At 39.8% G+C, this 12,284-nt stretch overlaps 1 protein-coding gene across 3 annotated transcripts; it reads right to left on the minus strand.

Annotated features, from left to right (window-relative positions):
- Positions 1-9,557: 9,557 nt before the first annotated feature.
- On the minus strand, positions 9,558-12,073 carry gemin8 (gem (nuclear organelle) associated protein 8). 3 transcript variants are annotated; one of them, XM_047355495.1, is made up of 4 exons: positions 11,967-12,073; positions 11,741-11,790; positions 10,374-10,707; positions 9,558-10,292 (listed from the first exon to the last, which is right to left on the minus strand). In XM_047355495.1, exons 2-4 carry the CDS (start codon positions 11,741-11,743, stop codon positions 10,033-10,035), a joined length of 597 nt encoding a protein of 198 aa, XP_047211451.1. In that variant the 5' UTR covers positions 11,744-11,790; positions 11,967-12,073; the 3' UTR covers positions 9,558-10,032. The 3 variants fall into 3 exon arrangements, with proteins under 3 accessions (XP_047211451.1, XP_047211453.1, XP_047211452.1); XM_047355497.1 differs by having other exon boundaries at positions 11,741-11,810; positions 11,967-12,011; XM_047355496.1 differs by lacking the exon at positions 11,967-12,073 and having other exon boundaries at positions 11,741-11,960.
- Between the last annotated feature and the right edge of the window lie 211 nt (positions 12,074-12,284).

The raw sequence follows: 12,284 nt of genomic DNA on the forward strand, positions 1-12,284 counted from the left end.
TGCATCTCCACGTTGCCGCGGCAACAGGTCCTTTTAAAAATGACTGATTCTGAAAAATTGGAGCGGCTGATGGTCTGTGCTTGACATTTTGACAAAAAGAACAAGAAAATCGGTGGAAAGAATCTGAGGAACACAGAACACAGGGGGATATTTGAATCATTAGCCCTAATAATCTGTGATCCAAGAGTTTAAATGTAAGCTAATCAAGCGTATGAATGTCATTAAATAGGCTTACAATAATTTATTTCAACCATCGGTTTTCCATGCTGCATGCTTGTGGGCTCCAATATATACATACACCACCTCTAATATTCAGATAAATGGCCCATAGCAAGTTATACCTTATTTACACAATATTTGTATCCATCAACAAGCTTCTAGCATAATTCTGGCTGGATTTTTAACCACCCTTCTTAGCAGTAATAGCAGAGTTTACATAAACTGCCTGCTTTTCTGACGCAAACTCAGATTGTAAGCCTAGCACATAAATTTTCAATTAGTTGGAGTTCAAAGCCATTCCAGATGTTCATTGTTAACCTGGCCTATCCATTTTGTTTCTGGTGTTATTGTCTGTTCTAAAACCCAGTTTTGTCTGAATTTTAACCATCTAAATGTGGATCTGTGGTGAAAATTTTACATTTGGATGTTGTCCTCTGTCTTCAGGATTTCATCTATTTTTGTGCGCTCATGAAGTACCCCTGGTGGTAAAACAGCTCTGCAGCATGATGCTCTCATCACCATGTTTGACATCTGTTCAAAGTTCTTGTGTTTGAAAGCCTAGCTTTGACTTCTCTAAAGATTTTTCTTGTTCATGTGGCCACGCAGCTCAATATTTGTACATCTGACCATAAAAGCCTATTAGACGGCATTTGAGAAGAAAAGTTTTGTAGGAGTTTTTCTGGTGTTATTCCTGAACATCCCATCCTTTGGTTCATCTGAGGGCGATAGCTGGTGCAATGATTCCAGAGCTATGGATCAAAACTGGTTTTGAAACGGATAAACCAGGCCAACAACTTCTGGAATGCACCTCTATGAGCTCTAACATATATCTTGTGGAAAATTTATGGAATACACTTAAGAGCTGAGTTTGTGGCAGGAAACTACCTAATTTAAATTAACTCTACCAAGTCTGCCAAGAACAGAGGTCAAATATCCAGCCAGAATGATGTTAGTTTCTTTGCAACCTGGTAAGGGACATTGATCCAAAAGGTGGGGGTGTATGTATATTAGAGCCTGTCAAATATTTATATTTATATTAGTAGTTTTAAATATCTGCATGTGTGAGATTCAGTGTTACAGATATTGAAGGGGTTAACAGCCAGAAGTGGGTTTGCCAGAAACTAAAATAAACTAAATCCCTAAGCTTCAGGTTGCGTTCTTTTAAAGGTTCTGTAAAAGTGATTAATCCAGCAATAAAACTCTGAGTTTAACAGGGAGATTATGTACAGATGCTGCAAAAGCTGGAGTAGGAGAGGAAAAACTTAACCTTGGCAGGAGACGAGAGAATAAAGCCTGCAGCAGGAAGCATAAAAGCAAGAAAAAGAAGAATAAAAAGCACAATTAATGCCCAAAATGTAACTTTTTTTTTTGTCAGAAACCCCAATAAACCTGTTTCATGACTCTCAGCACCTTTAATGTATATATTTCTAGCTTTTTTCCCTTGATACTCCTGCTCTTAAGATTGTTGATCCTCCTACCATGGAAATATACAGGTAATGTACATTGTTTGGAGTTATAACCAAGTATGCATGTAATGACTGCAACATCAACAAGTTGAAATAATAATTTCCTGAAATAAACTTCCTGATTCCTCTATTATAAACCTTGTGAAGAGCTTATAGATCTGATACTCAAGAAAAACGTTGGTTTTAGCTGCTTCTGTCTGGCAAACCCACAACACTACCCTAAAAACAGATATTCACCTCTCTGCTAAGTGTCTACTGCAGCAGCTCAAGTGTTTGTCCTTTTCATCAGTTTAGATCAGCAGATTGTCCCACTTTCTCGTTTTCTCCGACTGAGCAATCAATTATTCCTTCAAAGTAAAGCAAGTCATTAAAAGAGAGGACCTTTGAAGTCTGTTTGCTGACAGCCATTACATTCAGTATCTCTGTCCTGCAAATCAGTGCACTGCAAATCCACTGGAGAGGATGCAAGAGGAGATAGGTTTTTCACATAAAGCAGAGCAGAGACGAGCTGCAGCAGAAAGAGAGAGCACAAAGAGTGAATTCACGGAGGAGGATACATGGAGGGGGTGTTGGAAAGAATAATGATGAAGGCAACAAGAAGGGAGATGATGAGGGGAACAGATGAAAGATGAGATGATGATGCAGATGATTATGAGGAGAGCTGCAGTTTGGGAGTAGTAACAGGCAAAAAGACGAAGTAGTTCAGGACAGCTTCTTGCAGAAAAATGGCCCCCCAGGTTCTCCACCGCAGTGAATTATTTCACTGGACTACATCCTGTCTGTTTTCAACTTCGCACCGGCCTGAAGGCCATAAATAGGCCTGCTGCCTTATTGAAAACAGATGTTACAGATGTTAGAGTAGAAAACGGCAGCAAAGGAGAGGCGGAGACGCAGAAGAGGGGGGTCAGGAGAGAAATCATGCTTGGAAAAACTGGAATGAGTGGCTTAATGGGATCAAACCAGCGGCTTTCTAATTTAGCTGTAAGTTAGGAACAACAGACAAAGGGTGAGGAAGGTCAGGAAACCATTAGAAAATGAAACCATCAAAAACTGCACCCTGTTTGATGATTCTAAACATTTAGCTGGGACCAAATTAGTAAGACCAGAAGAAATCTGTAAAGGGGCAAATATTTCTCCACGGCACTATAAGTATATAGGTAGACTGAATGACATCTGAGGGCATTTAAGTTGATTGTCAGAAAACCAGTGGAATAGCGAGCCAAGCCAAATGCAATAATATCATTAGAAATGCAAATTATCTGTTTATTCCTGCCAATTTATTCCTGCAGTGCAGCTACAGGTCCTTCTCAAAATATTAGCATATTGTGATAAAGTTCATTATTTTTCATAATGTCATGATGAAAATGTAACATTCATACATTTTAGATTCATTGCACACTAACTGAAATATTTCAGGTATTTTATTGTCTTAATACGGATGATTTTGGCATACAGCTCATGAAAACCCAAAATTCCTATCTCACAAAATTAGCATATTTCATCCGACCAATAAAAGAAAATGTTTTTAATACAAAAAACGTCAACCTTCAAATAATCATGTACAGTTATGCACTCAATACTTGGTCGGGAATCCTTTTGCAGAAATGACTGCTTCAATGCGGCGTGGCATGGAGGCAATCAGCCTGTGGCACTGCTGAGGTCTTATGGAGGCCCAGGATGCTTCAATAGCGGCCTTTAGCTCATCCAGAGTGTTGGGTCTTGAGTCTCTCAACGTTCTCTTCACAATATCCCACAGATTATCTATGGGGTTCAGGTCAGGAGAGTTGGCAGGCCAATTGAGCACAGTGATACCATGGTCAGTAAACCATTTACCAGTGGTTTTGGCACTGTGAGCAGGTGCCAGGTCGTGCTGAAAAATGAAATCTTCATCTCCATAAAGCTTTTCAGCAGATGGAAGCATGAAGTGCTCCAAAATCTCCTGATAGCTAGCTGCATTGACCCTGCCCTTGATAAAACACAGTGGACCAACACCAGCAGCTGACACGGCACCCCAGACCATCACTGACTGTGGGTACTTGACACTGGACTTCTGGCATTTTGGCATTTCCTTCTCCCCAGTCTTCCTCCAGACTCTGGCACCTTGATTTCCGAATGACATGCAGAATTTGCTTTCATCCGAAAAAAGTACTTTGGACCACTGAGCAACAGTCCAGTGCTGCTTCTCTGTAGCCCAGGTCAGGCGCTTCTGCCGCTGTTTCTGGTTCAAAAGTGGCTTGACCTGGGGAATGCGGCACCTGTAGCCCATTTCCTGCACACGCCTGTGCACGGTGGCTCTGGATGTTTCTACTCCAGACTCAGTCCACTGCTTCCGCAGGTCCCCCAAGGTCTGGAATCGGCCCTTCTCCACAATCTTCCTCAGGGTCCGGTCACCTCTTCTCGTTGTGCAGCGTTTTCTGCCACACTTTTTCCTTCCCACAGACTTCCCACTGAGGTGCATTGATACAGCACTCTGGGAACCGCCTATTCGTTCAGAAATGTCTTTCTGTGTCTTACCCTCTTGCTTGAGGGTGTCAATAGTGGCCTTCTGGACAGCAGTCAGGTCGGCAGTCTTACCCATGATTGGGGTTTTGAGTGATGAACCAGGCTGGGAGTTTTAAAGGCCTCAGGAATCTTTTGCAGGTGTTTAGAGTTAACTCGTTGATTCAGATGATTAGGTTCATAGCTCGTTTAGAGACCCTTTTAATGATATGCTAATTTTGTGAGATAGGAATTTTGGGTTTTCATGAACTGTATGCTAAAATCATCCGTATTAAGACAATAAAAGACCTGAAATATTTCAGTTAGTGTGCAATGAATCTAAAATATATGAATGTTAAATTTTCATCATGACATTATGGAAAATAATGAACTTTATCACAATATGCTAATATTTTGAGAAGGACCTGTATATTGGATTTGAGCCCGGGGCTGCTTGGGAACCTATGCCTCTCCAGGTCAGAATTCCTACTTAAAGGCTCATTCTGTTTAACTTTTACAGTTTTGAAGTAGATTGTTACGACCTAAATCCAGAAATTTACTGCTTCCCAAGAATTAATTACTGGCCTATGTAATAATTGATACAACCAGGGAATGAGAAGATGTAAACTTAATATTTAACTGTAAAAAATGGTTAAAAAAATTATTCTTATAATTATTCTTATTATTCTTTGTGTTTTAATAACATTATCATAAAGAATCAGAGCCCTAATGGCCATATTCAGCATAGCACCTTGGCATGCAGTCATATTTTACTATCGCTGCATTTTGCCTAACATTTTCTATAAAAACATTAAACACTCACACTTTTACATTTAGAAGAGCATCTTTTTTTATGTTAATGTCAAGTATTTAGTGTCAAAGCTGAACAATGTGGGTGCGTTATTTGTTGCATTTACAGTAAAACTTTAGTAGGGTAGCTTGACCTAGAATAACCATGGATGGAAAAATAGTGACCTGAACCAGTTTCAACCCAGACTGTAAATAGTCCTCTGTTTATTTCGCTGATATGCAGACAGGTAGTGTTTTTATTGCCAATAGTTATTCATGTTTACCAAAGAATAATGTATACAACTCTGTCACAGTGCAAGAAATAATCAAATAAAAGGGGTAACAACCCAAAACTCTGGCAAATAGCGGCTGTCTTTGATACGTCTTCAATAAACAATGAAAATGAAGTTTAGTTTAAATAAAGTAATTTTTTTGTAGAATCCTTTCCACATTTAAGATTTTTACAGTTGTAATAATGTTCTTGTAGTTGTGTTTCAGTTTGCAGTCTGAAATAGAAACAGAAACTTTGATTTTGACAGCTAATACTGAAAGTTTATGTGTCACAATTGAACACAAAATCTAAAAATGCATCCAGAAATCAAAGGAGAAATGAATGCAATATGGTAGGAAAATGCAGCTTTGCAGAAAAGTATTAAACAGAAAATGAAGACTTACTATTGTGTATCACTTTTTTATTTCTATTTTTGTAAACATTAGAAAAAAGGCTTGAATTCCCTCTTTCGTCCCCAACTTTCTCATGGAAAACTATAATTTTTTGGTAAATAATTAATTCACTCATTCATTCATCTTCTATACCGCTTATTTCAATATGATTATTAGTCAATATGATGTCTGGTACAACAGCTTTGGAACCTGCATGCATGCTTACACGAGTCATCTTGCTTGTTATGAGCTCATTCAGCCTGTTTAATCCACAAAGAGTGAGCCGATCACTCTCTCATAATCCAATCAACATCAGCCCCCTCACATGAAAACCTGGCATGCGGATGATGAAATGAATCTTTGCAGTGAGGTGATCTCAATTTTTATCTTGTAATCCAAGAAATTAACCAAAATGTTGTGAATATTCTGAGAAGACTACTTCACTTTCCAAAAATTAAAAATTTTATCGGGTTTATTCTTGCAGCCGCAGCTTCCCTTCCAGTTTGGGAATGTTTTTTAATTGCTTTCGTACGCAAAGGTTTCGAGGTGTGAGAGATTCTTTGCCTATTTCGCTTAGTCTACTCCACCTACAAATTACTAAAACACTGTTTTATGGTATGTTTACAGTTAGCCTCTGAATTCTCCATTATTTTGCTGACAGTCTTAAAGTCATTCTTCTAGTACTGAAATTCCCTGTGTGTCACTGGCTCAGTCCATGTTTGTCCTTCGATTACTGACTGCAAACCCTTCTTTACATGTTTCAAACATATTTAACTATTTAGAAAAGGTTGACATGGTGATGGATTCCAAAAAAGTTTGTTGTAAGACTTTTGAGGATCTACATGGGAATAAGAATGTGTTACCCTTGAACACGTTCGTTACAGAGCTCCTACACATGGGTATGTCCAATGTTCAATAATATTCCAGGCTCACTTGAGGTCTCAGTCCACTTTTGACCAATTTTTCTGAGTAAATACTTAAATTCACAATAAAATTGCTGCAGATAGTTATGTTAAGGAAAGGAAAGGGGAGGGAGGGAGCAAGGAATGAAGGAAGGATTCAACAGACAGCCTTTTCCATATCTAGACCTGTAAAATATTTAAATACATTCCCAGATTTTTCCAGACTATATTTTTTTAAATACATTTTTAAACTTAAGGTAGATTTCTTAGAAGAATTGGCTTTTTGGCTGTACCTAAATGAAAATCTTCTTTTAATTTAAACAGTAAACATTTTTTTCCTTAAGGCCAAAGGACCTGGTTTTATCAGGTTTCTTCCTCTTAGTTTTCTGGTGAGTATGCCTGTGTTATTTTTAAAAGAGTATGTATAAAACCGAGGCTGCAATGCAACATACCATGACATTTCTGAATATCTTTTAATCCAAGCAAAACTGTTACTTTGACTTTGTTATAATCTTAAATCAGTTATTTCTATCCATCCTCTTGTGCTTCGTTGATACGAGTTACTTTTATTGTGAGTCTTTGGAGCCGCTGCTTGAGGAGTCGGCTGCTGCTGATTGTTTGGATCTAGATTATGCAGGTTTGAAATGATCCTTTTTCTAACAACCTACACGCTGTTCTGCTAACGCAGCCTGGAATCCTCCCTGTTTATTCCTAAACTTTAGAAGCGTCCGCACACAAACACTACATGCACTTTCTCTCCAAAACATTCAAATAATCTCATCTGCAGCACTCACTGTGACCCCAGTCTAGTCGAAAGCACACAGATAAATTGCGCAAATTTTAAAAAACTGATCTAAAGATGGGTGCCTCTAAGAAAAAATGTCTGAAAGTGCACAAAACCCCAGAATCACTAATGAGATTGGACACGTTTTGCACGTTTGGCGCACAACCAGTGAAGACTCCCGCAGCCATCAAAAAAGCTGCACACTGAAGAGATAACGTAAAACTGAGGTTACTTACCCATTTCTTCTGCTCCCGTTGAAACTTTCCCTGAGACAAAAAGCGCCTGAGATGCTGTCCACAGGTTGTCGCGTCGCACGCAAACAACTGGACGTCCCGGTTAGGAATCAGGAGAGGAAGGGAGAGAGGGAGGAGGTGTGACGTCACAGCCAGCTACTACTAGAAAGAGATCTGACTTTATTAATCCAAACATAGATAAATGTCCTGCGCGGATTTGCATGTCTCATCAAATGCAGTGAGCCATGAAATGCAAAAAATAAAACATAAAAAAATACATTTGATTATCTTTAAGGCTTTACAGATTGTACACGCGCACTAATACGCAAAATGCACGCACCGTAAACGGATTTCATCAAAACTCACCCCACGAAGAGCATTCAGAACCTCTAAGGAAGATTTTATGATCCTACAGAGAAGTAGGACACGACATGAATAATAGCTAAACATGCAGATGTACTTTCATGCTACTTTACATGGAGGTCAAAGTTTATTTAAACTTTTCCAAATGACTGAAGCTCTTTCCAGCATTTCCCCACAATGGATGGATGAATGGACGGATGGAAAAATCTATGAATGAATGCAACATTGGATATATGAATATTTTATTTGTACTATTTTCTTATTTTTTATACTCACCCAGATCAGAAACATATTTCAATTAAATTCTATACTGCTCAAGACTATGTGGAAACCTTGAGTATAACCCTAGTATTGTATTGAGTATAACTGCTCCAAATCGGCCACTTTATTAGGTACACTTGCTACCATCTTGTTGGCATTATTTAACTTTGATTCTTAATAGCGTTCATCAAACAAGCTGTATGAAACATTCCTTGGATATTTTGGTCCATATTAGCATGATAGATATGTCAGTCAAACATCCATGATGAGAAGCTACTGTTCTACTACATCCTAAATCTTCTTTGTTAAAAGATCAGGAGACAATGAAGGACACTGGAGATCAATGAGTCTCTGGTTCAGTGTGAGATGAGCTGGGCTCAGTGACATAATGTATTATTCTGATGGAAGTGGCCATCAGAAGATGGGTACACTGTGGTCATAAAGGGATGAAATAGCAGCAATTCTGTGGGGGGTGTGATACTTAACTAAGACTCAGTTGGTACTAATGGGCTTAAAGTGTGCTAAGAAAATATCCCCGACACCACGATACCACCACCACCAGCCTGAACTCTAGTTACAAGGCAGGATGGATGCTTTCATGATGTTTACACCAAATTGTGATCCTACCATCTGACTGTTGCAGCTGAAATCTAGCCTGATTGGACCAGGCAAGAATTTTCCAATCTGTTATCATTCAATTTTCCAGAGCCTGTGTGATTTAGATCCTCAGCATCTGGTCTGGTCTTCTGCTTCTGTAGTCCATCTTTTTCAAGTCTCATCATGTGGATTCAGAGGTGGTTTTCTGCATACTTTGGTTTCAACTAGTGGCCGTTTGAGGAACTATTGCACTTCTACCATACAGAATCAGTCTATTCATTCTAATCTTACCTCTGACAATAGGTCATTTTCATCCACCAGGCTGCCTCTTAATGGAGGCTTTCTCCTTTCAGACCATTCTCAGTAAACCTGAGACATGGTTGAGAGTATAAGTCCCAGCAGATCAGCTCGTCTGGCACCAACAACTATGCCACCTTTAAGGTCACTTAAATCCTCTTTATTATGCCTTGAATTACTGCCTTGTGATTGGCAGTAACTAACAGTAGTACCTAATAAAGCAGCTGGTGATTTTATTTCCAAAAATTCCAATTATTTTTATTGTTAAAGGGGGATAATGAGTACAGTAGAAGTCTTGTTTTAGACAACTGGCCAGCAGTGAGCAGCAACAGTCAGAGAAAACTAGTATGATGGAAAAGTTTTGCAAATTGTTTACTGCAACTTTTTAAACCCTATTGGTGTTTTTGTATGCTCGTACTAACATGGTCCCAGTGGGAAAACATGCTTTTTATTTTCTGGAGATTGGGCCTTGTTTCTGAGGAAAAAAAAACAAAAACCACAGATCTTATTCAGACATAAAAAACTTTATTAACCACATTTCCATTTAAAACCTGAACAAATAAAAATAAAAAGTCCTCCTGAGCAGACATTTGGCTGTTATTAAATGAGAAGAAATGTCACAGCCAGAGCTGTGATTTAGAGCGAAACAAAACACCGAACGTGGGTTGAGAAGTGGAACATAAGAAGCAGCCATGCAGAGACGCTTCTGTTTTACTGCTTAGAATAAGCGGACAGGCCTGAAGGGAGCAGCTGCAGTGTGAAACCTCAGAGATCCAGAGGGTAAACAGAAACAGATCAGGAGGAAACACTCAAGACACATGTTTCAGTATATTTACATCACCAACAGTGGGAGAGCTAATGTACGCCTGACCCATGGCTGACTGTTTTACTCCTGTGTGTCTGTATGAAGTGGAAGATCTATGTGAAGGACCTGCAGGATGCACAGCATCAGAACCGTGCATCCTGGGAAGTCAGACAGTTTAAAGCTTCAGTGGGATGACGGGCCAGTATTTAGGCTGCTTCATGTCACAGTTTCTGTCAAACGTCAGCTGCATGGCCGCCTCCATGGCCAGGATCGTGGCCGCATCTTTGCCGTAGAGCTTCTTCATCTCGGCGACTCGCCTCTCGCCCGGCCGCTCAGAGGGAGGAGCGGCGCTGCTGCGGCTGGAGATGCCGTGCAGGTCCTGATCGGCCGGCACGTAGCTGTCCTGCTGCTCTGCCTCCATCTGCTGCTGCCTCTCTGAAAAACATTATTTTTTTATTCCACATTAAATGGAGTTGGAAGGAGTCTCGTCTGTCTCTACACCTGACGTGGACCTACTCAGCTCCTCTCTGTGTCTCTCCGTTTGGGCAAAGTACTGCCGAAGCTCCTCACTGATCTCCATGTTGCTGACGTCACACTCGATGTCGCTATCTGAGCTGCTGTCATCTTCTCTATCATCACCGCTGCTGCTCTCTCCGGCCCGCCAGTCGGCATAACGCTGCTGACTGCTGGGATATCCCTCATGCTCGTGGGCCGACCCATAAGCAGCCTCCAAGGCCTTCCTGTAGGCACGCCTGTGTCTCTGGTGCCAGGCCATGGCCTGCTGGTAGTGCTGCCAATAGCGGCTGTACACAGGGCTGGAAAACCAGGACATCACAGTGCTGATGTCCTCCTGCAAAGAGACAAGTTTCCTTATTTTTCCTTTTAAAAACAGCTCAGTCTATCAATTCCTAAACTTCACTGAAAGATGTGCAAATAAAACAAGCAATTGCAAACTTTGGACTAATAATGTATGTTTTAGTAAGATCTCCAACCACGGTTAGTTGGTTGGGCATCTTACATGGTGACCAAAATCCTTCAGATTCTCGGTCAGGTTTCTGGTATGTTGTTTTTTCTCTGCTTCAAACTTTCAGACAGTGTTCACCTGCCGAGGATGGTTCTTTGGGCCGGAGACTTATTGTTCTGAACCCCTTTTGTCAAATCTCACCTATAGCTGATCGAGGAATTACCTCGTTAGAGCAAAACCACTATGTTAAATAGTTTTCTAGTGTAGACAACATTGATTCAGTTCCTGACTTTAGCTCCTTTTTAGTCATTGACCGATTTATAGGGTCCAGGTGTCTTTGAGAAAAATGATGGATTTGAATGGAAATACATCCAGTGTTTGAGCAAAGCTTTAAAAACATCTTTAAAAGGCCTGATAGATAAACACCACTGTTCCACTAGATATAAAAAATATACAACAAAGTATACAAATAAAAAATAAAGAAATGGGGTGAGACTGAAGACTTCTGCACAGAATTGTGGCTGAAAAATGCTAAAATCTGATTTTTTTTGCGGTATGAAAAGAAGTCTGCTATGGAGACGTTTGTATTTCTATCAGCTCAGAGTTACAGTAAGAAAATTGGATTTGACCTCAATAAATATCGTCTAACAGCAGGTTTATTTTATGGTTGGATCAGACGTTTGAACATAAACATATTTAATAGAACAAAAGCTCAACATTCTGATTTCCTAAATGCTCCTTTTTAAAAAATCTGTAATGTGTTTTATTGTTTTGCATGTTTCTGTGCTTTGATTGTGTCTCTGTGTTTTCCATGCCGTCATATTTTCTTTTAAATGCAGCGTTTTGCAGGGAAAAAGCTGCAGAAATCAGAAGGGCATCCAGGTAAATCCAGGTGTAAATGACGCTCATTCATTCTTACCATGACTGAATGGATGCGGCTTTATTTCAGTCCCTCCGCAGGTCTTCAGGCTGTGGAAACAGATCCAGAGCTGCGAGTAAATGTAACACTTTCTGTTCCTGCAACGTTACATCTAGTGTGACGTCCCGTGCGTCACGTTTTCTAGCGACAACAAGACGTCAACACAGCGCCACGTTTCGTATCATAAAAATATTGATAAAACACAATAGTTTTTATCTTAAGTTACCTTAGAGTATGAAACGTTCACCTCATTGTTGGCACCTCATTGTAGCCTCCATATTGAAAATTTCCCAGCAGCCTTTGAGCGAAAGGAAGCAACTCCCAATTTCCTGCCGCCCCCTGGTGGACAAAGTGCGAATGTGTCTAATATTAATAAATAGTGCAACTCACCAAATGATGCCCTCTTTTCTTTAATGTAGAATAAAAGCAGCTATAGCTTATTACAATGGCTTTTGGTTGTTATGATAGCTTTATTTAAAGTCCATGAAGAGGCTTTATTTAAATATAAAGCCGGTTAAATACCCTTTATGTAATTACACAGATA

Source organism: Girardinichthys multiradiatus, chromosome 24 (assembly GCF_021462225.1).
Source record: "Girardinichthys multiradiatus isolate DD_20200921_A chromosome 24, DD_fGirMul_XY1, whole genome shotgun sequence".
Taxonomy (NCBI): Eukaryota; Metazoa; Chordata; class Actinopteri; order Cyprinodontiformes; family Goodeidae; genus Girardinichthys; species Girardinichthys multiradiatus.

Bases quoted from the DNA above. Each gene is read 5' to 3' on its own strand.
- gemin8 (XM_047355495.1), bottom strand. The intron at 10,293-10,373 runs GTAGGTCCACGT...AATGTTTTTCAG, and splicing joins GAGACACAGAGAGGAGCTGA to AGAGGCAGCAGCAGATGGAG.